The sequence below is a fragment of the Mercenaria mercenaria genome, chromosome 2 (assembly GCF_021730395.1).
Source record: "Mercenaria mercenaria strain notata chromosome 2, MADL_Memer_1, whole genome shotgun sequence".
NCBI lineage: Eukaryota > Metazoa > Mollusca > Bivalvia > Venerida > Veneridae > Mercenaria > Mercenaria mercenaria.
In genome coordinates, this window is record NC_069362.1 from 22,750,530 (window position 1) to 22,776,091 (window position 25,562).

General features: G+C 35.0%; 1 protein-coding gene across 1 annotated transcript; it reads left to right on the plus strand.

The window, feature by feature from the left end:
- The first annotated feature begins 685 nt into the window (after positions 1-685).
- On the plus strand, positions 686-25,279 carry LOC128546188 (meiosis inhibitor protein 1-like). The gene is made up of 5 exons (XM_053524798.1): positions 686-1,339; positions 4,564-4,824; positions 7,580-7,627; positions 9,353-9,426; positions 25,148-25,279. The coding sequence occupies exons 1-5, from the start codon at positions 1,282-1,284 to the stop codon at positions 25,277-25,279; spliced, it is 573 nt and encodes a 190-aa protein (XP_053380773.1). The 5' UTR covers positions 686-1,281.
- Positions 25,280-25,562: the final 283 nt, after the last annotated feature.

A 25,562-nucleotide genomic window follows, 5' to 3' on the forward strand; every position in this document is an offset into this window, starting at 1 on the left:
TAAAAATATATATACTGACGAAAAGTTGCGTGTTATATATATAATTATAACAATACGGATTGGAGATTGGTGCGTACCACTCATGCGTAACGAAAACACTCTTCTGTTTAGAGATAGGTTACGTCAAACTTGAAACGCGGGAAATTTGACTGATGATGCTGAAGATAGAGTGAGGTTTATTCGTTTTGCACATTGTAATTTAAGATTAATATATGACTGATATCTTTAACTGTCATACTTTAACCAGGAAATAAGACATTTCCTACAGATAAAAAAAAACATCCATGTCTCTGTGACACGACCAAGTAATACTGAGCTGTCAAAGTGTCATCGTGAGTCAAAGCGGGTGGTTTCCCATTTCAAGGTGTCGAGATGATCTGTAGTGAATTTTCCATATTTTTATTATGAAACTTATTGCAGTTATCATTAATATAGCCATGCAGTATGTGGGTAAAAAGCTATACAGTGCTTTAGGGTATAGCGGATTTTAGGGTATAATAATAATAATATAATAATGACTTTATTTTAGTGATGAAACGATGATCGAGTTAAATCGAATAATCGTCGCCGGCAGCCGCAGGTCCCCGACTATCGATGTTGGAGTTCTGAAATCGATGTCGCTAGCGCTTTTCACGCAATTGATCCCTTTCCGTTCATTCCATATATCCGTTATTTTCATACATTTCGTTAATTAAACCGCAAGGGACGTCACTCTCACACGTTAAAATGGCAGAAAAAAAGTGTCAATGCAGACACCGAAATATTTCCCTTTCCAGGAAAAGTTCGGTCGACTGTGTGGGCTTATTTTGGCTTCAAAAAAACAAAACAAGGACCACCTATTAAAGAAAACCTCAACATGCAATCTGTTACTTGCAAACTCTGCCGAAAATCATATGTGAACAACGGTATGTTTTCGTACCCAAACTTTTCGAACCCTTCGTAATTCGTATGGACTTTGTGAATTATTAAACAATGATCCCGATGTACCTCTCTATGTCTGTCAATTTTTCAACCTTATTTTGAAATAGTCTTGAACTGTCTTGTTTTATATTTATCTTATCAAGCCAACGAGATTGAGATTAAATTAATCAATTTTATACTTACAGAAATTTATAGTTAAAAGTAAAAATGCATTCCCTAAATACATTAAATGTATTCACCATGATCACTTGACACTTGTTATTGGTTTAATTTACTTATCAAGAAAAGTATTTACAAGTACAATTTTAGTAAACATCCCTAGTCCCAAGTAATGATAAAAGCATAGTAAATTTTTGTTTTATGAAATTATCTGAAATGTATTGCCTAAGTGGAACCTATAATAAGAGTATAATTATAGGTAAGTCTGAATGCTTTTACTTCCGATTATATAATCGATTGTGAATCGAAATAGCTGTTCAGATTCAATTCGATTACCGATTTTGTTTTGAAACCGATTTTACAACACTACTTTATTTTATGAGGCAAACATATTTGGAAACCAATCTTACATATGGGCCTCAACATATATACATGTACATGAGAAAGAATACATTAATACAAACATATTAAAACATAATAAAATTACAATGAAATACATTTAACTAAATACATTTAACTAATTGTAAAATTAAATATTTATGGGATGGAATATTTAAGATTTACATAAGGTTTTGCTGCCAACCAGAGTACCACCATGACAAGAACGAAGTTTTAGATGTTGACAAGGAGTTTGATTGGCAGATATTAGGTGGGATTTTATTCCATATGATAGGACCTGAGTAGGCCAGTGACTTTCTGCAAAATTCTAATCTTGGTTTAGGTACATTTAGAAATTGTTGTGTTTGTGATCTGAGAGCAGTATTATTTGAATGTGAGAATAAGTTAAACATGTATTGTGGGAAAAGGTTATTGACTGATTTGTAAACAAAGATTGCCTTTTTATATGAAATTCGGTCTTGGATTTTCATCCATTTCAGTTCTTGAAAGAGTTCTTCTGATGGGGTGTCATGGTCTTTGTCGAGAATAATTTGTGCTGCTCTTTTTGAAATTTGTAGATATTGTTCAGAAGATCACTATTACAGTTTCCCCATATTGTGCAACAGTAGTCTAGGTGGGGTAAGATATATGCATTGAAAAATAGTTTGCGCATTTCAGTACTCAAGTATTGTTTAATGCGTAAGAGAAGATATAGCAATGAGTTGCATTTTTTAAGAAGATGGCCAATCTGTGTTTCCCAATGAAGTGTATAATCAACGTGAATTCTTAATAACTTTTCACATTCACTGAATTCTATTTCTTGATGTTGTAGTGTTAGTTTAGTTATATCTGTTGATTTAAATACTGTATTACAGATCCTATTTGATGGTGATATTAACATTGCCTTAGTCTTCTTGGGGTTTGGTTTCAGAGAATTTCTGTGACACCATTTGTTGATGGTATCAAGACTGTTCTGTAATGTTTTACAAAGACATGCTAGTGAGGTGTCATATGCACTGATGGTTGTGTCATCTGCAAATATATCTGTAGGTGTGTTTTGTAGATGTAATGGCATATCATTTATGTATAAGATGAATAGAACAGGACCTAAAACAGATCCTTGAGGAACACCAGATGAGATTTCTTGAGCACTGGATAGTTTCCCTGAGATGGCCACCTGTTGTGTTCGATCAGAAAGATATGACTTGAACCAGTTGATAGCATCATTGGAAAAATTGTATTCCTGCATTTTATCGAACAAAAGAGAATGATTCAAAAGGCCGAATGCTTTTGTAAGATCAAGAAATATGGTACCAAATTTATTGTCATTGATAGCATTGATCCAAGAGTATTATTGAAGTCAGTGCTGTTTCGCAAGAGTGGGCTGTGCAAAATCCCTATTGTGTAGAGTGGAGTAAACATTGCTGTTCAAGATACTGTTTGATATGTTCACCAACATGTTTTTCTAGAATTTTTGACAGAAAAGAGGATAGGTTGATAAATTTTATATTTAGACTTGAATTATTGTATAAATTTTCTTATCATTCTTTTACTGGCATGCAGACAGACATTCTGACATACATTTTAAATGTTTGCTTTTTGTGTCATTTTTCATATGTCATCAAATGAAAATTGAAGCAATCCTCTACTGACTAAATCAGTGTGTATGTAAAAAACATCAGTGAATGAAAAGTATTTGATAGAAATTTAAAAAGCTGAATGTTTTTGAAAAGGTAATACATTATTATTCTGATTTATAGTGAAAAAATATCGGGAAGTTTGTTTAGATGTGGATTTTAACCTGATAATAGAAAAAATGACCAAAGCTATCCTGTACACCTTAAATCATCGCATATGTAAACATAATGGCATGAAGAGAAAAAACACATGAATTTCTATTAAAAGCCAACTGTTTTGAAAAATATAGCTCTTTTCTGTCCGATACACAGAAAAAACTACTAAATTTCATTTCTTTGAATTGGAATACAGGAAAAATTAGTAAGCTATCCGCTATACCCTAAAGCAATGTACATGGCTTATATAATATTCTGTTACATGTACATTCGTAAACCGATTATATAAACAAATGTATTGTATTGCACAAAATCAATCATTATAGCCGTCCAATAACTGGCACTTTAACTGGACCAGTAACCCGTGTTCTAGCAGTCCAGTAACTGGATGCCTAGTCAGTCATTCAGGGGTAGCAATGAATTTACTAAATTAGAATATTTCAGTGAAAGTTTTGTGTTGAATACATTATAATAGCACCTTAACAATGTACATCAGATCAGTATTTGTGTAAACAATGCTGCTGCTACATAAAGTATTGTCACTGATGAGAAATTAATGGCTATAGTATCTGGACGTCTAGACTTGATATAAACATACTGTAATGTACTGTTTTAGTGGTGTATATATGGTAACTGCTTGGGAAAAGGTTTATTGTCATAAAATTGCTTTTATTGCATGTTTATTGTATTATGCCCCCTCCTCCCCTAGAAGGTGAAGGTGGGCATAATAAAATCGCACTGTCTGTCTTTGTTTGCGTCCGTGGGTCAGTGTAAATTCTTGTCCATGTTGTAACACTGCCATCCATAAAGGGATTTTGAAATAATTTGACATAAATGTTCACCATAATGAGACAAAGTGTCATGTACAAGACCCAAACCCCTAGGTTCAAAGTCAAGGTCACACATAGAGGTCAAAGGTTAAAACAGGGTCTGTTTCATGTCCAGTCCATAAGTCTGCCATACGTACTTGATTTGGCATTTCTGTGATAGTTTAGAAACAAAAACTCATATATATTCTAATGTTCATAAAATGACCAAACTTCAAGTTTAAAGGAAGATTATTTTTAGCCAAAATCTGGAGGTCAGTGCCTTTAATAAGTATTTCGCAGATAGAGCTACTTTAACATGCTCAATGTAAAACACATACACACGCAAGGCCTCTTTTCTAGAAAGAACCAGCACTTGTCTCTTAGATGGTTATAATAAGAAAACTGCAATACAGTGACAGGAGTGGGGGCACCAGTGTCCAATGGACACACATCTAGTTTAATTCTGGTTCTGTATAGCATATCAAAATTTATATCTGTTTCAGAAACTTTGAAAATGGACTTTATTAACTGTGAAGACCACATACAGCATGATGAAAGCTGGACCCTGTATAGCTCCTTACACAACAAAGCGGTTTGCCTGGGCTGTATAGTAGAAACAATTGAGAAAAGAGAGTTGCTGCCCCTGCAGAGAAAACCAGCCCTTTCAGAGTTTCTTAGAATATTGACACAGCAGTCTGCAGAGTTGTTGCAGCTTTTCATGAAAGAACAGAGAATTGTCTGGCATATTGTTACAATAATACTAGGTAGGTATTTTGATTTGTTCATGCCTTAACTTATATAGACAAATATTGCTGTGGGAATGACATTTTAAACTTGGATAGGCCAGTGGCCAGTTTCCAGTGGGTTGGTTGAAAGCAACATTTCTGAAATTTTTTCTGCAGGGCTTTTTTTGCCCCCACCTCTTTTGAAGAAAAAAATTGGGGGGATACAGAAATGGGCTGCGACCGTCTCTCACACTTTGTGTCCAGACCATAACTCTGCCATCCATGATAAGGATTTTAAAACAAGTGTTCCTAATAATGAGATATGTCATGTGCAAGACTCAGACCCTTACCTCAGAGGTCAAAGTCACATTTGGAAGTTAAAGGTGAACAAGGTCTGATTCATTTCAGGTCCATAACTCTGCCATTCATCTAGAGCTTTTGAAATTACTTGGCAAAAATGTTTCCCATAATCAGGTGATGTGTCATGTGCAAGACCCAGACCCATAGTGTAGAGGTCAAAGTAATACTAGGAAGTCAAAGGTTAAGAGAGACTGTTTTCTTTCAGGGTGATCACTCTACCATTTATCTAGGGATTTAAAAATCACTTTTCTCAAATATTCCTCATAATGAGACAATGTTTTGCATGCAAAACCTAGGCCCCAGTGTCAAAGGTCAAGGTCACACTTGGAGAGGTATTTTTTTCTGATCAGTGTCTGTAATTTGCATGCCTGGATGGATAGTCATGTTATTTGGCACATGGTAACAAATTGATTTGTTGCATGTAAGAGCCACACCTCTACCGCAAGGTCAAGATCACACCTGGAGATAAAAGACCCCAGTTGTAAAGGTCAAGGTCACAGGCACTGAAAATGACTTCTTTGTTTTCTTTGTACATTAAGTTACTTCCCTTTTATATGATAAAGTACAATACATGACTTGTGTTTTTTTTTTATCAATTTTTTACTAATTATGTCTCCAACTGGACAGTGGTGTGTGGGAGACATAATTGATTTACTCCTTTCTGTGTGTGCAATGTGTCTGTCTGCCTGTCTTTCACAAATATTGTCCGCACTCTAAGTTGAATATTTCTCATCCATCTTCACCAAATTTGAACAAAATGTGTTTGCCAATAAGTCCTCGGCAAAGTTCGATAATAGATAAAACGGCCCAGGTACTTCAGAATTATGGCCCTTGAAACTTGTTTTTGATAATCAAAGCACCCAAAGTCTGATAAAGCAGTTGAGGTCTTGGTGCATGGTTGACTCATATACTACTATTCAGATGATTAGGCAGTTGAGGGAGACATGCACTTTTCTTGTTTAAAAATGAAATTATGTTTAATGTAGGATAATTGGTATAAATGAATACAAAGAAAAGCTATTAACAATTGACAATTTCCAGAATGCAAACATAGTCGGTAGTTCAGCCTTCATATATGCAGTTAAATGTAGCATTATTATGGTTGCATATGCAGTGCAGCTGCTCTGGTATTGTCCATACATACTGATCTGGCACTCCTGAATATTCCATATATTTCCGTAAATTAATTAAAAAGCGATATAACCATTGCACATATATTTCTTAATTGACACAATGTTGCATGTGCATGTAGCTATGCAGACAAACTGTTAAGGCTTAAGCTGCCGATCTCGAGTTTGTGGGTTCAAGTCTTATGTCTGAATATTTATTTTTTTACAAATTTTATCTGCAAACTTAACAGGCATTGAAATGGCCACACTCTAATCAAACCTATCCAGTAATTCAGATTAGCGGTTGTCCAGTTGCCCAACATGACTGAAAATTGGCCAGTGCGAGTGATATTTGTAAGCTGAGAGCCTAACTTGCACTTGCGAGTTCTTTTCTGTGCGGGTCTGTTTTGTTCCAGAAACTGTAAATGAGTAATCTCATTTGACTGTATAGTGATTTATGACAGACATACATTTGCAACATATATTATATTTGTGACTGCATAGATTTCAATCCTTTGGATGGCATAATGACTGTTTTATATTTGATACGGACATATTTTGCAAAATTGTTGTTTGTTTTATATCCATTTAGCTAGTTTTACAGCAAATTTGTCACTTCTTGGATATTTCATTATGGTATAGCAGACCAATAGTGAAAAATTTGATGTATCCTCCAGTCTTACAACTAGAATGTGTCAAAAAATAATGTTATTTCATAGGAAATGCCCTCCAAATTTCAAAAAAAATGAGTTAAGAATATATAATTTTTGAAGGAAAACTTTATGCAGAATAGTTCTAAAGATAAAATATTAAATTGTTTTCACAGTTCAAGTCAGTATCATGCTTTTTATTTCACAATTTTATAGAGAACAATGCTAAAGCTTCACAATTTTAAGAGGTCATGCTTATTTTCAGAAAATAAAGACTAGCACCTCTTCTGACACAATTGAGGACAAGGTTATATTTTGTTTTAACTCCAACCAAATAATCTTTCAACCAAAGATTATCTTAAAGTTGGCACCTACATAATAAACTTCTTGACCTTTCCAATTGATGGCACACATATAATTGTCAAGTGTCTCCTTCAATTCTTTAGGAATTTCAAAACAGACCACTCTTTCAAAATTTTCTGATTCATCATTGCATTATTTTTCATTATCTTTTAAAAGAGATCATATAAATCACTTTATTTTTGCAATTTAACCATTTTCAATAATAGAAAGTACATAAAGTCTCCTGTTAACAGAAATGTACAATTATGTATATTCATATATGTAGCTGTTTTATTTATTTTGTTATAATTTTCATGTTCTTTTTGTTACTAGAAAGTCTGAGCCTTGAAGAAGACTCGTATTTAGCTCTCCTTGTAAATGGTAAGAAATATGTTAATTTTGTTTGATGGTTTAGTTGAATTCTTGTACAATGTAAGCCTTCATAAGGGGTTGCCATTTTGTTGTTACTTCAATTTAATCATTATCTAAATGGGACATTATGATCATTGCAGGTGCAAAGTTCATTTCCAGCAGTATGTTATTAAATTGTTATTTTTGTGACCAAGAGCAGAAACATTTTTCTTGGATGTTATTAAGGTGTGTCAACATAAATGATGGAGGAAGACACCAGGTGCCACTATAGGTATTATTCCAAGTATGCAAGGACACATGTTTGGAATCACTGATCCTCTGCAAGACAGATGGTTTCCTAATACGGAAGAATTTGACCACTGTTTGGCTGGAACCCACGATTGTTAGAGATCAACAGCCTTAATCACTCAGCGTATGTGGACCCTTAATTTAAGGGGTTTGCAAAAGAAGTATAATAAGAAACACTTGTTACCTGTATAAAACACTGTCACAGGTCTATTACATACTTGTATGTGCACGTGTATGTGTGTTTGTGTTTGTAGTGTGCACGTCTGCATGCTGTAGGTTTCATTTTGGGGAGGCTGCGATTTTGGTACATGGCATTCCCTGTTTGATATTTGTCTTTGTTAGCTCGACTATTCATAGAATAGTAGAGCTATTGGACTCGCCCATGCGTCGGTGTCCGCGTCGGCGTCTGCGTCCCGATTTGGTTAAGTTTTTGTATGTAAGCTGGTATCTCAGCAACCACTTGTGGGAATGGATTGAAACTTCACACACTTATTCACTGTGATAAACTGACTTACATTGCACAGGTTCCATAACTCTGTTTTGCTTTTTTACAAAATTATGCCCCTTTTTTGACTTAGAAATTTTTGGTTAAGGTTTTGTATGTAAGCTGGTATCTCAGTAACCACTTGTGGGAATGGATTGAAACTTCACACACTTATTTACTGTGATAAACTGACTTACATTGCACAGGTTCCATAAATCTATTTTGCTTTTTTACAAAATTATGCCCCTTTTTCGACTTAGAATTTTTTGGTTAAGGTTTTGTATGTAAGCTGGTATCTCAGTACTCACTAATGGGAATGGATTGAAACTTCACACACTTGTTCACTGTCATGATCTGACATGCACAAAGCAGGTCCCATAACTTTATTTTGCTTTTTTACAAAATTATGCCACTTTTTCAACATAGAAATTTTTGGTTAAGTTTTTGTATGTAAGCTGGTATCTCAGTATCCACTAATGGGAAAGGATTGAAACTTCACACACTTGTTCACTGTCATGATATGACATGCAGTGCAAAGGGTCAATAACTCAACTTTGCATTTTACAGAATTATGCCCCTTTTTCAACTTAGGAGTTTTTGGGTTGAATTCTTATATGTAAGCTGGTATCTCAGTACCCACTAATGGGAATGGATTGAAACTTCATACACTTGCCCACTGTCATGAGCTGATAAGCACTATGCAGGTTCCATAACCCTATTTTACTTTTTTACTAAATTATGCCCCTTTTTCGACTTTCTTATTCATTCAAGCGACAAGGCTGTTAAATAGTCGAGCGTTGCTGTCCTCCGACAGCTCTTGTTTTTTTCTGCAATCAGTTTTAAGTTTTGATCAAGAAATATTTAAACAGCCCTAATTATCCACAGCCGAGGATACCAGATTAGCTATAAATATCATATTATAAACAGTAATATTGTTTAGGCTAGTGTTACATGTGTTTCAGTCCTTTTGAAGATGGTGCAGCTTATTGGCTCTGAAGATCTTGTTACAGCAATACTTGATGCAGTTGTTAAACAGGTAAAATGATCATTTCACAATAGTACTATATGCAGTTGTTAAACTGGTAAAATGATCATATCACAGTAATACTTGATGCAATTGTTAAACAGGTAAAATGGTCATATAACAGTAATACTTGGTGCAGTTGTTAAACAGGTAAAATGATCATATCACAGTAATACTTGATGCAATTGTTAAACAGGTAAAATGGTCATATCACAGTGATGCTTAATGCAGTTGTTAAACAGATGAAATGATCATATCACAGTAATACTTGATGCAGTTGTTAAACAGGTAAAATAATCATATCACGGTAGTGTTTGATGCAGTTGTTAAACAGGTAAAATGATCATATCACAGTAAAATTTAATGCAGTTGTTAAACAGGTGAAATGATCATATCACAGTAATACTTAATGCAGTTGTTAAACAGATGAAATGATCATATCACAGTAATACTTGATGCAGTTGTTAAACAGGTAAAATGATCATATTACAGTAATATTTTGTGCAGGTGTAAAACAGGTAAAATGATCATATCACAGTAATACTAGCTGCAGTTATTAAACAGGTATTCTTGCATAAAACCTTTGTTTTTTGCCGATTTCGGGCATGCACAAACAGGGAAAAAAAACGTGTACAAGCAAAGAGATTCTCATGAGCACGCGCTGTTGGTGAACGTTTTGAATATGCTGTTGCGGGTCCAGCGTAAGCAAATTATGGATCCCGAGTCAATTTTGGCCGAAGTCGAAAGGTCCAAGATTTATGAAATCTTTTCATCTGCATTTTTATTAAAAATACCATTTTTCAACCTAAGTTTACTTTAACTTGTAATAAGTGCTACCTCTCTTGATACGCGACTGCATTGACGTTCCGTATTATTGTATTATTATGTGTATTTGACTCAAAGTAAGTTTACACGCCGCGATTTAATCCCGAAAATGATCCCTTACAGAAGCAAGCATCTGTGGCGTACATAATGTGTACTTGCTGCGTACATGCCGCGAACACAGTAGTACACCAGAGAAATACATTTTACATACACTGCATGCTGCGTACATGGTGCATACTATTTCACAGAGTACACAGCATGTACGCAGGGGACAGTAGTACACAACATGTACGTGGCACAGTGATTGAAATTTTCAGAAGTACACTTCATACAGACAGCAAGAAAACAGATTTTTCTAGCAACTCTGGTTATAGATTAGACCCATCATGTGATCTCTTTGGAGCATGCCCAGTAATAACCCAGCAGGCATACGACGTCGAATCGACGTTGGATATTGGTTGAATTTAGGTTGCGACGTCGTTGACCTAAATGCAACGTCGAAAAGATGTTGAAAAGTGTATGTGCCGCGTACATGCTGTGTACTATTTCTCCGGTGTACTTCTCGGGTACTAAATTTCTCCGGTGTACTTCCTGCGTACTATATATTCGCAACATGTACGCGGCAGGTAGTACGCAGCAGAGCTCATTTGCTGTCAAAAGTGTACTACAAATGTACTACTTGTATATATGCTGTGTATATCCTGCATACTATTTCAAGTCCAAGAATTTAGTACACATCATGTATGCGACAAGTACGCCACACATACGCAGCAAGAGTACACGGCAGCCCTTTTCTTTGGTAAGGGATAGGCAAACAACATTTACAAAAATACAATTCCGTTTTCCAAATTAATTTGAGTCCAGAAAGTTGACATGCTAACTTCAAATCTTACATGAAAACTTTTAAAAATGTTTGTGTCTACTTTACACATCTATGCAGTCTACTGATGTAGTGATGGTGTGTAATGTTAAGCATAAACATGACGAAGCGTAAAGTTTGAAGGATTTTTCATTGTTAATGAGCAATTGATGAACAGAAGGTATTTATTATATATTTTTCAGTTTATTTGTAGATGTGACCCTGTTTGAGTTTATAAATCCAATCTAAGTTGATTATATCGATGTTGGAAAAATTCAAATTTTTGTGTTTATCAAACTTTGATCGCGATGGGGTGGGGTGCAAAGCAAAATTTGCTACGTTATAGGCCTAGAGATTTCATTTTTAACGATATGAAGAATATAGGTATTGATACCAATTTCTATTAAACGATAATGTTTACATTTAAGAAGCATAAGGGACAGACTATTAATTTAAACCAAGCAGAATTGTGTTCTGTCGGCACCTCACCTGCAAATTGTGTGAAGATGGTGCCGTGTACAGTAAACCTCACTTGTAAGGAACTCAGATATATGGAACACTCGGTTATAAGGAACAGTTTTCAATTCCCCGATCTTATTCCTTCTTTATTCAACGTAAAAATCCTCTGTTATAGGGAACTCGGTTATAAGGAGTACTCGGTTATATATTACAGTTTTTCCTGCCCCAAAGTAAGAAATTCAATGGGAAACACCTCGGTTATAGCGAACAGACAAAAAATAAAAATTATTTATAACCGAAAATTGCTAATTCGCGGACATGATAAATTGAAAAAATATAATATCATCTTTAACATTTACCAAATACTAGACGATAATGAATTACGCTTCAGTCTTTATACTCCTAGATAATTAATTTATATTCTTACATTTGTACAGACTCACAAAACGTATTATAATAAACTTACCCAAATATTACAACACGCTTAATTCTGCATATTTGGACGCATACTTTTTGAAAAAGGACGCTAGAAAATCCCAGACGCGATTCCCCTGGACGCATATTTTTTGCGCGTGCTTGATCAATACACAGTGAATAACATTAACGGAAAACAGTTGCTCCTGTCGTTTGAAAGGCGGAGTTAACGATGACTCTTTTGCTCCTGGCCAATCAGAGATTCACGTTTTCCAATAGATGAATGGTCGATTAAGGTACATGTAGTATTGTGTGTTTACGTAATCTAATCAATATGCGACAAACCACTTTGATTATGTAACAAATAATTTGTTTTTTAGCTCACATGTCACAAAGTGACAATGTGAGCTTTTGTGATCACGCAGCGTCCGTCGTCCGTCTGAGCGTATGTGCGTCTGTGCGTGCATAAACTTTTGCTTGTGACCGCTCTAGAGGTCACATTTTTCATGGGATCTTTATGAAAGTTGGTCAGAATGTTTATCTTGATGATATCTAGGTCAAGTTCGAAACTGGGTCAACTGCAATCAAAAACTAGGTCAGTAGGTCTAAAAATAGAAAAACCTTGTGACCTCTCTAGAGGCCATACTTTTCAATGGATCGTCATGAAAGTTATTCAGAATGTTCACCTTGATGATATCTAGAAAAAGTTTGAAACTGGGTCATGTGCCTTCAAAAACTAGGTCAGTAGGTCAAATAATAAAAAAACCTTGTGACATCTCTAGAGGCCATATTTTTCATTGGATCTGTATGAAAGTTGGTCAGAATGTTCATCTGATAATCTAGGTCAGTTGAAACTGGTCAACTGGGGTCAAAACTAGTCAGTAGTCTAAATAGAAAACCTTGTGATCCATTAAGGCCATACTTGAATGGATCTTCAGAATTTGGTCAAATGTCACCTTGAGATATCTAGGTCAAGTTCGAACTGGTCACATGCCGTCAATAACTAGGTCATAGGTCAAATAACAAAAAAACCTTGTGACCTCTCTAGGCCTAATTTTCATGGATCTGTATGAAATGGTCAGAATTTTCATTGATGATATCTAGCAATTGAACTGGTTCAACTGCAGTCAAAACTAGTCGTACGTCTAAATAGAAAACTTGTGACCTCTCTAAGCCATACTTTTCATGATCTCATGAAGTATCAGATGTCACCTGATGATATCTTGGTCTTTCGAAACTGGTCACGTGTTTTTAATAACTAGGTCAGTAGGTCAAATAACAAAAAAGCCTTGTGACCTCTCTGAGGCCATATTTTTCATGGGATCTATATGAAAATTGGTCTGAATGTTTATCTTGATGATATCTAGGTCAGGTTTGAATCTGGGTCAGCTGCAGTCAAAACTAGGTCAGTAGGTCTAAAAATAGAAAAACCTTGTGACCTCTCTAGAGGCCAAAATTTTGAATGGATCTTCATGAAAATTGGTCAGAATGTTCACCTTGATGATATCTAGGTCAAATTCGAAACTGGGTCACGTGCCATCAATAACTAGGTCAGTAGGTCAAATAATAAAAAATCTTGTGACCTCTCTAGAGGCCATATTTTTCAGTGGATCTTCATGAAAATTGGTTAGAATTTTTATCTTGATGATATCTAGGTCAGATTCAACACTGGGTCACATGAGCTCAAAAACTTGGTCATTATGTCAAATAATAGAAAAAAACGACATCATACTCGGTTTAAAACTGGGTCATGTGGGGACAGGTGAGCGATTCAGGACCATCATGGTCCTCTTGTTTAACACGTGGCTTACTTAGGAGTTCACCGTCAATCGCGATAATTTGCTTAAATGATGACTGAAATTAAAATGTTTGCAAGACAGTCACAGGACTTGATTGTGTTGTTTTTCATAGCCGTTCCCAAATCATTTAAACAATAATTGGCTCACATTGTTTTCAAAATGGATACGGTACAAAATATATTCTCTTGACTGGTTTGTTTGGTCATTTTAAGTGTAGAATTTCTTTGTGCAAGATAAATATAAAAAAATGGACAGACTCGCAAAGTTCTCACATAAAGATTCATGGTCGGCCCAAAGTGAGAGCACATTTTCAAACGTTAATGAATTGTGTTCGCTATACAAATTGTGTTTGTTATACTAACCTCAGTTACAATAAACTAGTTTGCTATACGGATATAAGGAACATCAGTTATAAGGAACAAATTTTAAAGGTCCCGAGCTGTTCCTTGTAAGCGAGGTTTACTGTATGCCCTTTTCCGAACCTCTTAAGCTAAAGTTCCTGCCGATATATCGGGAAAAGGGGGAGTCATACTTATTTTACATATATTTAATATTAAAGAAATTACCACAACAAGAATGTCCGTTTGACATCTTTAAAATATGCACTGTTTCTGTAGGCCCTGGAAATGCATAAATAAAACGTGTCCATAACAACCTGAAATGGCCGACTTCGATCGGCTAATGTCGGCTGAATAGTCTTGTTTTTTCCATATTTCCAGCACTTTAGTTGTGTTTATGCACGAATAGCGAATGTCTGAAATCATTAGTCCTCCACCACAGATTCATGTGGGGAAGTTGGCAGTTACTTGCCGAAAACAGGTTTGTACTGGTACAGAATCCAGGAACACTGGTTAGGTTAACTGCCTGCCGTTACATGACTGAAATACTGTTGAAAAATGGCATTAAATCCAAAACAAACAAACAAATAAACAGGTAGAATGATCATATCACAGTAATACTTCATGCAGTTGTTAAACAGGTAAAATGACTTTATCACAGTAGTGTTCAATGCAGTTGTTAAACAGGTAAAACAAGTCGAAAGATTTCCTGCGGCCAGAAGTTAAACAGACCAGAAATTGTTATTGATGTTTGTGTGACCACAGTCTAAAAAGGAATTTATGGGTGAAAAGCGAGCTTGTTTTTTATCGTACCATTACGCTTTAATGTAGGAAATATTACTCCATTCTACGTGTTTTACAAGTAGATCAATGGCAAATACATTTCCAAATAAGTATGAAATACACAGAATTGCAACAGGAGATAATCTATTTTTAATCTAATATAAATTTTTTTTTTATAGATCTTTGGTATTTCTTAATTCTGAAAGTCATTGTTTTGAGCAAAATAACAATATTTCTCTTATGTATAGCATACCTTTTATCTCAACTGGTCACATTCCTTGACTATTGAAACAATTTACTAGAGCTGTCACAAATGTGATTCACCTGGACGTCGTTGACATATAGAGTAAAACAACACAGAACCATAATCGAGGAAATTAAAGAGCATTTAAAAATCTTTTATGCACAACTAAGTATCAATATTGATCATTGCTGAAAGTTTGAATAAATTATATGAAATAATGAATGAGGAATTCAGATCACAAGCATTTCTCTATATATCATATAGCTCGCCAGCTATATTGCGAAAACGGCGTTCCATAAATGCGATAAACCAATCACATATCGATAAAAAATCACGTGATATCACCCATTCCCCATGTGCTACACTACTTGTTGCATTCCAATATACCTGCGGCCTTCAGGCTGCAGGTAATGATCATGTCACAGTAATACTTGATGCAGTTGTTAAAACAGGTAAAATGATTTGATGATGTAAAATGATCATATCACAGTAATACTTAATGCAGTTGTTAAACAGATAAAATGATCATATCATAGCAGTGTTCAAAGCAGTTGTTAAACAGGTAAAATGATCATATCACAGTAATACTTGATGCAGTTTTGTTAAACAGGTAAAATGATCATGTTACAGTGGTACTTGATGCAGTTGTTAAACAGGTAAAATGATTTTATGTTGTAAAATGATCATATCACAGTATTACTTAATGCAGTTGTTAAACAGATAAATAGAGGATATTTGTTAGTCTTGAGTGAATATGGAATATATCTCACTGAGAAGTGAGAAAATTTCAAATATTTTAAGTGAAAATGTGAAAATTTTCTCTCTTCTCAGTGAGATATATTCCATATTCATGAAAAACAAACAAATTTTCTTTTTATTTTATGCTCAGTTACGTTAAGATGTGCATTTTGCAACTATTTTAATCTCAGCAAGGGAAACAGACGCGCGTAAACTGACATGACGTCATTTTGTTTTATATTTTGCTGCATAACGGTATGAAATTATCTTTACTTAAAAAAAATTAATTTGAATCGAGACATATACTATAAAGAACAAAGTGTGACTACAATTTTCATCCTGTTTTAAGAAAATAATTTAAAATTCATACACAATGTAATGAGAGGGTGGAGCTATATCTCTCACAGTGTGAAAATATAGATTTCATATTTTCACAGTGTGAGTGATGAGATATGAAAATATTTAACTGATAGACTACAGTATTTCATTAGTTAGCAGGGCTTCGGAAATTTTGAGAACTCAATCGGTCCGAAACGAAAATCCTGACATCGGCGCTACCCCACACACCGCATTACCAATATACCATATAATATTTGTAAAACGTGATAATAAGTATGTCATGCATTAAAACTGAGTTACCGGTCAACGCGAGTTACCATACAATGAAGACAGTTATTCAGTGTTATGTGTGACCGTTACTTTGTTTAAATTTCGATGTTTTTCCAAGAAAATACTTGCAAGGATAAAATTACCTAGGCATACACCGTGTACGTAACTAGTCTAAAAGCCAACGCACGTGACTTTGGTACCGTATACACAGCAGATAATTTGTGATGTTTCCTCATTCTTTGACGGAATTTTATAAAATACAATGCGTCAAATTGAATTACACGACACATGTTCTCTGCTATACATCCTCAGTATTTTAAGAATACTCTGCCGCGGACTGAATGTGTACGTTATGTGAACGCTGAGATCGAATTTCCGGCATGTGTAGTACCATTTTGTCACGCAGGTTGGCCACGGATATTTCATTTCACTGGCGTTGTACTTCAGTAAGCAACTACATTTTATTAAGTTATGTGTTCACTTCTTATGTAAACAAAATTTCGTTTTGAAACGTTTTTTAAAAGACCGATTTGATAAACAGCACCACTCCAGTTTTCTTTATCATTCTTGTTTGTCAGTCCATTTTTTTCTTTCTTTTTGTTTTTTTGTACAGTCGGGTTGCAAAGACGATTTTTTGCACTTGTTTCAACTGCAGCCCCAACAAATATATCATGTAATTTTTACAAATCAATTAATTATAAAAATTATTTATATCGGTTTCCTGTGATAAAAATTATTTATATCGGTTTCCTGTGTGATGTCTCATTAAATGCAGTGACCATTTGTTTTTTACCCGTGATCAAACATAGCCTTTTGAAATAAACCATCCGTCGGGTTCTAAATAAAAGAAGTGGATCCCTGTCGAAAGGATTTGGATCTAGTCAGAAACATTTGGAAACCAGTCAGAAATGTTTAATACATTGCAGTCGGCTGTCTGCAAACATTAAAGGGTGTGCCGTGCGAGCACTGATTGCGTCACGTGCTAACTACGGACCGATTATCAATGTGACAATCAGACCATTTGACACGTTTATTGATTATCTGAGGGTGCGACAAAAAATTTTCTGCTTGGCAAGTGATCCTGTATTGGGATTTCAGACCGAAATTCGTACTTTTCTCCATTTTTACGGGACCGATTTTTTTCGTTTTTTCACTTCACGAATCAGTCTGAAAAGTCAAAAATCGGTCCAAACCGACAAACCGGCAAATTTCTGAAGCCCTGTTAGTTAGCATAAAATAAAATGATCATATCATAGTAGTGTTCAATGCAGTTGTTAAACAGGTAAAATAATCATATCACAGTAATACTTGATGCAGTTGTTAAACAGGTAAAATGATCATATCACAGTAATATTTAATTTAGTTGTTCAACAGGTAAAATGATCATGTCACAGTGGTACTTGATGCAGTTGTTAAACAGCTAAAATGATACTATCACTCTTGTGCTTGATGCATTTGTTAAACAGGTAAAATGATCATATCACAGTAGTGTTTGATGCAGTTAAACAGATGAAATGATTGTATCACAGTAGTACTTGATGTTACTAGTAACCACGTAAAATGATCATAATGCAGTAGTTCTTGATGTAACTGTTAAAGACGTAAAATGATCATGTCACAGTAGATCTTTATGTAACTGTTAATCAGGTAAAATGGTCATATCACAGTAGTTCTTGATTTAACTGTTAAACAGGTAAAATGATCATGTTACAGTAGACTTTTATGTAACTGTTAATCAGGTAAAATGGTCATATCACAGTAGTTCTTGATTTAACTGTTAAACAGGTAAAATGATCATGTCACAATAGACCTTTATGTAACTGTTAATCAGGTAAAATGGTCATATCACAGTAGTTCTTGATTTAACTGTTAAACAAGTAAAATGATCATGTCACAGTAGACATTTATGTAACTGTTAATCAGGTAAAATGGTCATATCAAAGTAGTTCTTGATTTAACTGTTAAACAGGTAAAATTATCATATCACAGTAGTACTTGATGTAACTGTTAAGACAGATGAATTGGTCATTCCCTTGTTAAAGCAGTAAAGTGATCTTGTAACAGTAGCATGTGAAACAATTGTTATATAGGTAAGATGATTATTATATATACCAATAGAACTAAAAGGAGCTTTTAAACAGGGAAACAAATCATATCACCATAGTACTTCATGCAGATGTTAAACAAATGAACTGATCTGTGATCATATCACAGTAAGTACTTGATACAGTTGTTAAACTGGTAGATGTATCGTAAATGTCAAAGTAGTACTTGCTGCAATTGTTAAAACAGGTGAACTGGTCATGTCAGAAGTAACTGATACAGTTGTTAAACAGAGAAACTGATCATATCAAAGTAGCACTTCATGCAAATGTTAAATCGATAAACTGATTATATCACACTTCATGCAAATGTTAAATCGGTAAACTGATTATATCACAGAACTTGGTGCAGTTGATGACAGGTAAACTACTTGATGAAACTGTTAAACAGGTAAATAGAACATAGATGTCACAGTAGTACTTAATATAAACAGGTGAACTGGTTATATAGCAGAAGTACCTTGATTACATTTGTTAAACAGCTAACCTGATCATGGCACAGTAGCATTTGATGCAGTAACTCAATTTAACTGTTGTTAAACAGGTAAATTATTAAACAGGTAAAATGCAGTTGTTTAAGTGGTTAAATGATAGTATCACAGTAGTAATTGATGCAATTATTAAACAGGTTAAATGATCATTACAGAGTAGTACTTGTTAAATAGGTAAAATGATGGTAACAAATGGTTTTCTTAGCTTAATATTGTTACAGTAGAAAAATATTTTTTTGAATAGCGGAAAGGGAATATTTGCAAGCTTAGCAATACAAGAAAAGATACATACACATAGATAATAAATATGCTGATATTTGTAAATTATATCTGAAATATTTCTCTGTAAAACACTTTTTTGTAGGAAGGCCAAAAAGATAAGGTAATGTTACACAGTGATAGCTGTAAGATATATACAATATTTCTTGTGTTTTTTGTATCATTTCAATAAACTTTTGATGGATTATCAGACAGTTACAGGCTGAACATAGCTTACATATTAGAAAAACTGGATCTTTGCCATTTCTTTTTTATACGCCTGTTTGAAAAACGGGACCTATATTGGAACGCCCCTGGTGGGCGGGTGGGCGGCGTCCACAGACTTTGTCCGGAGCATATCTTCTTCATGCATGGAGGGATTTTGATGAAACTTGGCACAGTTGTTCACCATCATGAGACAGAGTGTCATGCGCAAGAATCAGGTCCCTAGGTCTAAGGTCAAGGTTACACTGAGGTCAAAGGTCAAATTCAAGAATGACTTTGTCCAGAGCATATCTTCTTCATGCATGGAGGGATTTTGATGAAACTTGGCACAGTTGTTCACCATCATGAGACGGAGTGTCATGCGCAAGAACCAGTCCCTAGGTCTAAGGTCAAGGTCACACTTAGAGATCAAAGGTCAAATTCAAGAATGACTTTGTCTGGAGCATATCTTCTTCATGCATGGAGGGATTTTGATTTAATTTGGCACAATTGTTCACCATCTTGAGTTGGATTGTCATGCGCCAGAACCAGGTCCCTAGGTCTAAGGTCAAGGTTACTCTTAGAGGTCAAAGGATACAAGAATGAAAACTTTGTCTGGAGCATTTCTTCTTCATGCTTGGAGGGATATTGATATAACTTGGCACAAATGTTCACCATCACGAGGTGGAGTGTCTTGCACAAGAACCAGGTCCCTAGGTCTAAGGTCAAGGTCACACTTAGAGACCAAAGGCCAGTTACAAGAATGACTTTGTCTGAAGCATTTCTTCTTCATGCATGGAGGGATTTTGATGTAACTTGGCACAATTGTACACCATCATGAGACGAAGTGTCATGCGCAGGTCCCTTCTTTAGAATTACTTCCCTTTGTTGTTACTATAAATAGCTTGTATTGTAACTTTTTCATTACTAGTCGTAGGGAAAAATCGAGACCACTTTTCTGTAGTAAAACATGCATGGTACATCCAATTCTGAAGTGTATTTTGACCTGTCTCTACCTTGTAAGGATTTTTGTGTGGACTTAAAATTTTTTTGGGGGGATTTTTTTTTTTTTTTAAGATTAACTTCCCTTAGTTGTTACTATAAGTAACTTATATTATAACTTTTTTATAATTGACCATTGGGAAAAACTAAGACCACTTTTTTTGTGGTACAACATAGATGCTACCAGGGTTCGAAATTAAGCACGCATACTCGTGAAATGCGAGTGCAAATTTCAAACTGCGATGTGAGATTTCAGACACCAGCGTTTTTTTGCGGGTGAAAATTATCGGCCGAATAATATGCATTTCTAACGGTTGTCTCGATCTTACACTGTTCTTTCTTTAACGACTTGCAGTCATTGCAGCGCATTGTCATTTGCAGAACAAATTTCGGAGCACTCTTTCATCTTTCGTCGTAAACGGAAATTTACACTCGATTCATGTCCCATGCGCATGTCTTTTCAACTGCTGACAAGTACCTGCGCCAATTTTGATGACGTTTACCGCATCCAGTGGGTTTTTTGGTAATCTATAATAAGTTACTATTTATATAGCGCAAATACGATTGGCTGGACTTGTCACGTGGATGTTTGTGTTAATGTTCTAATAAAGTGACAAGTCGCAGAAAATGCAAGTTGTTTTTTCATTTAGCAAGTTAGAAAAAATACCACTTGTGAAAAAATGCAAGTAGAAAATCTGGCTAAATTTGAACCCTGGCTACTTTTAAATTTTAAGTGTATTATAAGGTATCTCTACCTGGTAAGGAGTTTTTTATGTGGATTTAGAAAAACAAAAGAATTACAATAATTACTACCACAAAATTAAAATTCTATTTGTAAATACAGGTGCTAGTGTAAAGAAATTTGCTGTGACGGGCGTATATTGTGACATTCTGGCACTCTTGTTTTGAAATAACTTTTCATCTGATGAATAGAATAAAATGTCGGATTTGTAGGCACAGGGCTTTAGTTTTAAAAATGATAAGAAACCTGTCCAGTTTGCTCAGTAGGTAGAATCACCTGGTAGGGATGCGGCAGGGGTGGTGTCCACAAAAATTGCATGCCCTTCTACTCAAGCAGTTGTCAAGTTTCACCAATTTTGCATTTCTTGTTTCATAGCTATAATGGTCCCATTCATCGAATATTTTGAAAATACAATGATTTTACAATATGTAAGATATAATTTCAGTAGTAGTTGTGAAACAGTGGTATGTTATTATTGCCTGTATCATATTAGGAACTACTGCGCAGCCCAGTCAGTTATACAACATAAAATACCTGGCAGATAGGTTCTGACACTCATCAGTTCTCTCTTAGTGCCAAAAATGTTTTACAGAAAGAAGAAATAGTATCTTAAGACATCTGGTTACATTTTAGGAAACAGATATGTCAGAATTCTGTCAGCTTTTGTTATATATTAGCCTATTAGAAAGTTATTGAGTATTGTTTCTCCTCAATGTTTTAAAGGTGCATTTTCATGGTGCTGAATGTTGAAATACGATTTATGGCCTTTTCTGTCAGTTTGCAAGTGTATATTATAAAACAGACTTGAGTGCAATCTGCAAATATCAATTTCTATTGTGGTTGTTAACTTTGCAAATACAATTAACTGTAGACCACACAGATCTAAAGACTATCATTTTTAATCTACTTCATAATCTAATAATCTTCTGTGAAATATTGATTATTTCAAATTAATATGAAAATGACATAATAACATAATTCTTCTCTAAGTAGTTTTTATTAAATAACAGCATAAAAGAAATGTATTGTTCTACACAAGTTTGTGTGAAAGAAGAATATTTTCATCTAGGGTTTTAGGAGTGAGCTTGTCAGTTGGTTGGTCTGTCAGTCCATTGGTTTTCATGGTTTCGGGACAATAACTGATGAAAGGCTCGACAGATTTAACTAAATCTTGGTACACAGGTGTAACATCATAAAATACATAAAAACCACCATTTTTTGACGTAGTTTAAGTTATGGCCCCTTTCCAACTTAAAATTTGCCAGACTCATTGTTTTCGGACAATAACTCATGAAAGGCTTGACAGGTTTGACTAAATTTTGGTACACAGGTGTAACACCATAAAATACAGGTCAAGTTTGACTTTGCCTACAAACCACCCTTTTTTTGACATAGTTTAAGTTATGGCCCCTTTCCAACTTAAAATTTACGAAACTCATTGTTTCCGGGCAATAACTCATGAAAGGCTTGACAGATTTAATAAAATTTTGGTACACAGATGTAACACCATAAAATTCAGGTCAGGTTTGACTTTGCCTACAAACCACCATTTTTTGACATAGTTTAAGTTATGGCCCCTTTCCGACTTAAAATTTGCCAAACTCATTGCTTCCGGGCAATAACTCATGAAAGGCTTGACAGATTTAACTAAATTTTGGTACACAGGTGTAACATCATAAAATACATGTCAGGTTTGACTTTGCCTACAAACCACGATTTTTTGACGTAGTTTTTAAGTTATGGCCCCTTTCCAACTTAAAATTTGCCAAACTCATTTACGGTTTCCAGACGATAACTTGTGAAAGGCTTGACAGATTTAAATAATTTTTGGTACACAGGTTTAACATCATAAAATACAGGTCAAGTTCGACTTTGGCTACAAACCACCAATTTTTTTACTTAGTTATGGCCCCTTTCCAACTTAAAATATGCCAAACTCATGGTTTGCGGACAATAACTCATGAAAGGCTTGACAGATTTAAATAATTTTTGGTACACAGGTGTAACATCATAAAATACAGGTCAAGTTTGACTTTGGCTACAAACCACCATTTTTTTGACGTAGTTGCGGTCCCTTTCCAACTTAAAATTTGCCATACTTATATGACAAGGTGGTATTGTGGGGGTATTATTCGTCACTCCTGTGAAAGTTCTAGTTTATTTTGATCTATTTTTTGTGCATAGTGTCAACTCTTCTTTCATTCTTTAAAAAATTCAAACAATGTGTAGATATGGACCATAACATGCAAAATGATTATAGCCCGTTGTTGTTACAATCACTAATTTTCATATGTGTAAGATACTGAGATTTTATGCCAAATTCTCCATCATTTTCAAGTGAAAAAAGTACATATTTTCATAGAAATTACACAGGGATGCTTACAATTAATCTTTAAGTGGGTACAGGGGGTGGATGCATAGAACTAATCTTTAAAGGGGTGCTGGTGGGGGGTGGGGGTGGACAACAAGCTGGATTGATACAAACTTTCACATAATGATCAGCCAATGTGAATAAATTTTGTAGAAAGGACTTTTATTATCCCCCGACGAAAGTCGGAGGGATATAGTTTTGGCATTGTCCATCCGTCCTTCCGTCCGGAGCCATATCTAGGAAATGGTTGGGAATATTTATATAAAACTTCATATACATGTTCACCACTATGAGATCTTGCGGCCCGTCAAGTTTCAGTCAGATTGCCCTAGTAACACCAGAGGCCCTTATAAGTTTTTAGTGTTGACTATATAGGGTACTATAAATATGGCAATTTCTGCATCATAACTTTTGATATATTTGACCTATAACTATGAAACTTAAACAGAATTTTGATCACCATAATGTGGTTGTGTACACACAATTTCGTTTGGATTTATTTGTAAATTAAGAGTTACTGCCCTTTAATTGTATAAAAATCCACATATTTGTACATAACAAACTTACCATTTGGTAGAATTTCATTAAATTATTTTTCATTCTTTTCTGTGAACATTTATTATAAACATGTGAAGTTGCGCACCCACACCTGGTCACCCAGTTGCCTTGGTCACACCCCTCCCCATTCCAACCCCCCCCCCCCCCCCCCAAAAAAAATTTTTTTTTCATTCCTTATTTTAGATTTTTTTCAAACCTTCCATGAATATTTATCAACATGCAAGTTGTACCATTCCCCCACCTCGCTCCTCCACCCAGTCATACCCACCACTGATCATGCATCCTCTGCCCCCCCCACCCACTTCACCCATTTTTTTTTTTTTTTTTCATTTTTAATTTTCCATCAATATTTATAATATTTATAATCAACATGTGAAATTTTGTTCCCTCACCCATTCCCCCGCAGCCCCACCCACTAGAAAAATAAATATATACATATATATATTTCCATTCCTTTTTTTTTTCATAAAAATGTTCAAACCTTCAAGATGTTAAGTTGTGACTGCACAAACCTTGCCTTCAGCCATGTTCAAGATATCTTAGTTGATTGTGTTCTCTTAGGCAACACCTGGTGCCAAACTGCTCAAAGACAATATTTTGTTCCAGTTAAACTTCAAGCTTACATTTCAATTAACTGCATTTAATTTTAAAAGCTAAGCTTATTACAGTAAGCATATCTCATTCAAAATAAATTTTTTAGACAAGATCAAAGTATCATACATTTATTATGTACTCTTTAATTAAGCATTTGTTTTCTGTTAAATTGATTTTGACTAATGAAATTATTTGCTTCTTATTAACATCCTTAACTTTTTGCCGGATATATTTTTTTGTCATTCCTCACCACAAAGCCTTTTGGCGGGGGATACCAATTCATTGAATTTCTTGTATTTCTCATAGTTTGACCACTTTATGGATAGATTGTTAAAATTTTCAGGTGGAGACAACTATAGATCATAATCAATTACAACCACATTATACACTTCTTGGGAAAATGCTGTATCAGTTACCAGCCCTAGCGGATACACTCCTGAAACACTATGGTAGGTACCGTATTTTCCCGTATTAAGGCCCCCCCTCTAATTAACGCCCCCCCACCCATTTTGGTTTTGTTTGTTTGTTTTGGGTTTAACGCTGTTTTTCAACAGTATTGCAGTCATATAACGGCGGGCAGTTAACCTAACCAGTGTTCCTGGATTCTGTACCAGTACAAACCTGTTCTCCGCAAGTAACTGCCAACTTCCCCACATGAATTATCAGAGGTGGAGGACTAATGATTTCAGACACAATGTCGTTTATCAAATAGTCACGGAGAACATACGCCCCGCCCGAGGATCGAACTCGCGACCCCG